This window comes from Merops nubicus, unplaced genomic scaffold (assembly GCF_000691845.1).
Source record: "Merops nubicus isolate BGI_N331 unplaced genomic scaffold, ASM69184v1 scaffold35301, whole genome shotgun sequence".
Taxonomy (NCBI): Eukaryota; Metazoa; Chordata; class Aves; order Coraciiformes; family Meropidae; genus Merops; species Merops nubicus.
The window spans coordinates 4,579-8,552 of record NW_008588461.1 but is presented as its reverse complement, the minus strand read 5'-3'; the positions used below and the strand labels follow the sequence as shown (position 1 = coordinate 8,552).

At 56.2% G+C, this 3,974-nt stretch overlaps 1 protein-coding gene across 1 annotated transcript in view; it reads right to left on the bottom strand.

Moving 5' to 3' along the window:
- The window catches only part of LOC103781543 (nuclear receptor coactivator 1-like), a gene marked incomplete at its 5' end in the record, with an annotated part of 10,153 nt that overhangs the window by 2,086 nt on the left and 4,093 nt on the right, over positions 1-3,974 (bottom strand). The window contains 3 exons of the mRNA XM_008949267.1: positions 12-78; positions 1,650-1,829; positions 3,465-3,642. Of these exons, the coding sequence (XP_008947515.1) occupies positions 12-78; positions 1,650-1,829; positions 3,465-3,642 (425 nt within the window). The remainder of the gene's footprint in view (positions 1-11; positions 79-1,649; positions 1,830-3,464; positions 3,643-3,974) is intronic.

Here is a 3,974-nt window from a genome sequence, read left to right as displayed (position 1 = left end):
TGACAAAGGACTCGGAGGCGGTGACAGCTGCCGGCCGGGGCAGCCTCCTGGCAATGCAGATCAGACAGGACTGGAAATCTGCCCCAGGAGAAGACACCAGGGCTGTGAAACTGCCCCTGAACCATCCCACACCTTGATTAAAACCCCCCCCACGGGGCTCGATTCTCCCAGCCTGCCCTGGGAGCCTTTCCTCCCAGCCATCCTCCAGCTCCTCCCAGCCAACAGGCTCTGTCTGAACTCTATAAAATTTGCTGGAAAAGGGGTTTCCAGTGTTTGGAGTAATTAATTGTAAAGACTTCTGAGATCTGGCAGTGCTGGCCAATAAAAGTCAGTGCTAAAAGCCAGCAACTGTCGGCTTCAGGCAACGTCTTTGGTCATAAAACACCATAATTTATTCCTTCCAGTCATGATCTCCTGTGGAAGCTGCAGAGGATTAATCCAGCTAATGTGCTGGAAAATAATAGCTGGGACACGGAGAGGAGAGTGAGGACAGGAGGGGAATGGCCCCACGGCACTGAGGGAATCCTGCCCGGCCCCCAGCAGAGATCTGCCTGCCCACAGCCCTTCCAGCCCCAAAACGTGTGAGCCAGGGAAGCTGGGATGGCTGGAGAGCTTCAGGCTGGGGTGGCTGGAGAGCTTCAGCCTGGGGTGGCTGGAGAGCTTCAGCCCAGGATGGCTGGAGAGCTTCAGCCCAGGATGGCTGGAGAGCATCCACTTGGGATGGCTGGAGGGCATTGGCTCAGAGGGGAAGAGGAGCAAGAAGCCCCAGTGAACTTCATGCATCTCCCCTGTGCTGGGCATTGTCTGCACCAGGCCAGGAATAACCAACCCCACCAAACAACCCTTGGGGGTGCTGGCTGGTCATCCTCCTGCCTCCACTACCATCCCCACCCTCCTCCTCCTCCTCCTCTGGTCCTCACTTTGCTCCTTCTCCTGCCTGCGCTGCTGCCTCCATCCCAGTCCTCCCCCCCTGCCTGCACACCCATCCCCATCCCACTCCTCCTCCTCCCAGCCATGGCCACCCTGCTCCTCCTCCTGCCTGCACTGCTGTCTCCACCCCAGTCCTCCTCCTGCCTGACCTGGGCATAGAATCACAGAAGGTCTGGGCTGGAGGGACCTCCAAAGCTCATCCAGTCCAACCCCCCTGCCACAAGCAGGGACATCTTCAACTAGATCAAGCTGCTCAGAGCTTCATCCAGCCTGAGCTTGAATGTCCCCAGGGATGGGGCCTCCACCACCTCTCTGGGCAACCTATTCCAGTGGTCTGTCACCCTCAGATTGGATCTTTCCCTCACATCTAACCTAAATCTGCCCTTTTCTAGCTCAAAGCCATCACCCCTCATCCTGTCACCACACACCCTTGAGGTCAGGTCTTCCCCTGCTGCCTTCCAGGCCCCTCTCAGGTTACTGGAAGGTCTCTATGAGGTCCCCCCAGAGCCTTCTCTTCTCCAGGCTGCACAGCCCCAACTCCCTCAGCCTGTGCTCCCAGCAGAGCTGCTCCAGCCCTGGGGTCACTTTTGTTCTGCTGCTGGTGGCTCGAGCTGGTCCCCACCTTACTCCCCCTCCTGCCTTCACCCCCAAGCCCACCCTTTCCTCCTGCCCTCCCCGTGCTGAGGGCGGGCTGGGAGGCAGAGTGATGCTCTCCTTACCTTCTCCTTCCTCCTTGAAGGACTTGGGCTGGGAGACAGTGAAGCACTGCATCACCTCGTAGCGCTGCCGAGCCTCCTGGTTCTCAGCGCCCGGCTCGTCGGGGGGCCGGGTCAGCATCCTGCAGCTGAAGGTGTGGCTGCTCCTTCTGCTGGCCTCCTGAGGCCAAGGGACCCCGTTCACTGGGGGAAGGAGAAAGGAGGAGGAGAGGGGTTGGGAGGAGTCGTGTTGGCCATGTGTTCCCCCCGCCCTTGGCTTTCTGAGGAGCCCCCGGATGAGGGGATGGAAGGAGAAGCGATGGGGTGGAAGGAGGGTGCAGCTTGCTGAGACCTCCCCACCAGCCCTGGGGGCTCCTCAAGACCTCAGGTCCAGACCCACGCTCCCAACCAGGCCCTGTGAGCACCTCCAATCCCCACACGTTGACATGGGTCATCATGCTGATGTCCATGAGCTGCTCCTGGCATCGCTGGTAGGTGCCAACAGCTCCATCTTATGGGCAGGGAAACTGAGGCACGGGGTCACTTCCCAAGCTTGGGAGGGCTCCTGCCTCTTGTTGCACTTGAAACCCCCCTGAAGCAACATTCCTGGGTCTTCTCCAGCAAGTCCAGCTCAGCATCTCTCTAGAAATGAGTGTTTTCTTTGCCTCCTCCTCACCCCTGGGGGACATCTCTCCTGTTGCTCTCACAGCAGTGAGACCTCCTAGTACCACAACAGCAAAAAACCTTTGATATTTTTCCTGTAACCTGGTTTTTTTTTGACCCCTAAAAACTTCTGGGCCCCAGTTGGCTGATTTTTCTAACCTTCTACAACACCTTCATGGATGAAGATCTGCAACCCCAGTGATTTGGCCACCAGCAGATCATGAAGCTTTCATTCACCCTGATCTATCAGAAGAGTGGAGGGGCTTATGACACCCAAGAAGAGACAAAATACCCACCCTCAAACTGGATAACCATGGGGAAAAGATGATGCCTGAACCTCTGTAGGTTCAATCTCAGCAGTCCCCATAGAATTAGATTTTTTAGATTTTTTTCCCAGAAGATATGTGTGAATTAAAATAAAGAAAACACCCTATTTTTAAGTCAAGCTACCAAAAAAAGGCTCATCTTCTCTTGTGGCTCTTCAAAGGTGTGAAGAAAAGAGGGGTCAGGGATGTCTCACCCACATCAGCTGCCCAGAGGATGCTCACCTCCAGTCAATGAATAAAACCTCCTGCTTTGGTTGCTTCCAGAACCCCACAAGTGTCTTTGCCCACCCCACCACCCCTTGCTTTCCCTGCTGTAGGGCTTCACCACGAGCTCCTTGCTTGCACCATGGGCCTCTCCTCTTCCTCTTCATGAGGTGCAGCACATCCTCAGGCTGGATATTCAGGCTCTGAAACCAGCTGGGGACCACCCCCTCCAGCTGGGAGGACATCCTACAGGGGCTGGGATAAGCCAACGGGCTCAGTCCCCCCAGATCAACACCTTGAAGTCTTGCTCCTCATCCCCCAAAAGCTCCTACGTGTGCCCCTGGCTTTGGGGAGACAAGTTGGTTCCTCCAACTCATGAGCCAAAGTCAAAGTTTCCTTGGCAGACAAAGGGAAGGTGACTCAACTGTTGTCATCACCAGCTATTTATTCAAAGATCTGATGTTGATACCTCCCTGGTAGGACATCTCTCACAAGGGAAAGGTTTCTGGGCTGCTGCCTTGCTTGGTACATCTTGGTACCTTGCTTGGGTACCTCTCTGAAGCTTCCCTGAAGACCCACCAGCGTTTTCAACAGAGCTCCTCAAGCACCAGCTGACAAATAACACCCACCTCAGGTGTCCCCTTACCTAAAGACTTGGGCAAGAGGTTCTTGACGAACTCGGCGTGGTCCCCCACGTGCAGGATGCTGTAGACACTGGTGTTCATGAGCTCCTCCTGGTTGTAACCCAGGTAGCTGGTGACGTTCTCGGAGACAAAGACGATCCTCCCCTCGCGGTTCACCACGAAGAAGAAACCATCCAGGGCCTGCCAGGGGAACAGACCATGGGCAGGGTGAGGGCAAGGGGCCCAGGAGAAGGTCAGGATGCTCTGTGGCCATGGGCAACCTTCCTCTGCCTCTTGCACCCTGGCTCCATCCAGACTCTCCACAACAGCAGGGATTGAATACCAGCACATCTGCCTAAACCCAGAATCCCAGAGTGGTTTGGGTGGGAAAGGACCTTTAGAGGTCATCAACTCCAACCCCCCTGCAGGGACAGGGACATCTGCAGCTAGAGCAGGGTGCTCAGAGCTCATCCAACCTCCCCTGGGATGGTGCCAGGGCTGGGGCAGCGCCCACCTCTCTGGACAGCCTTGGC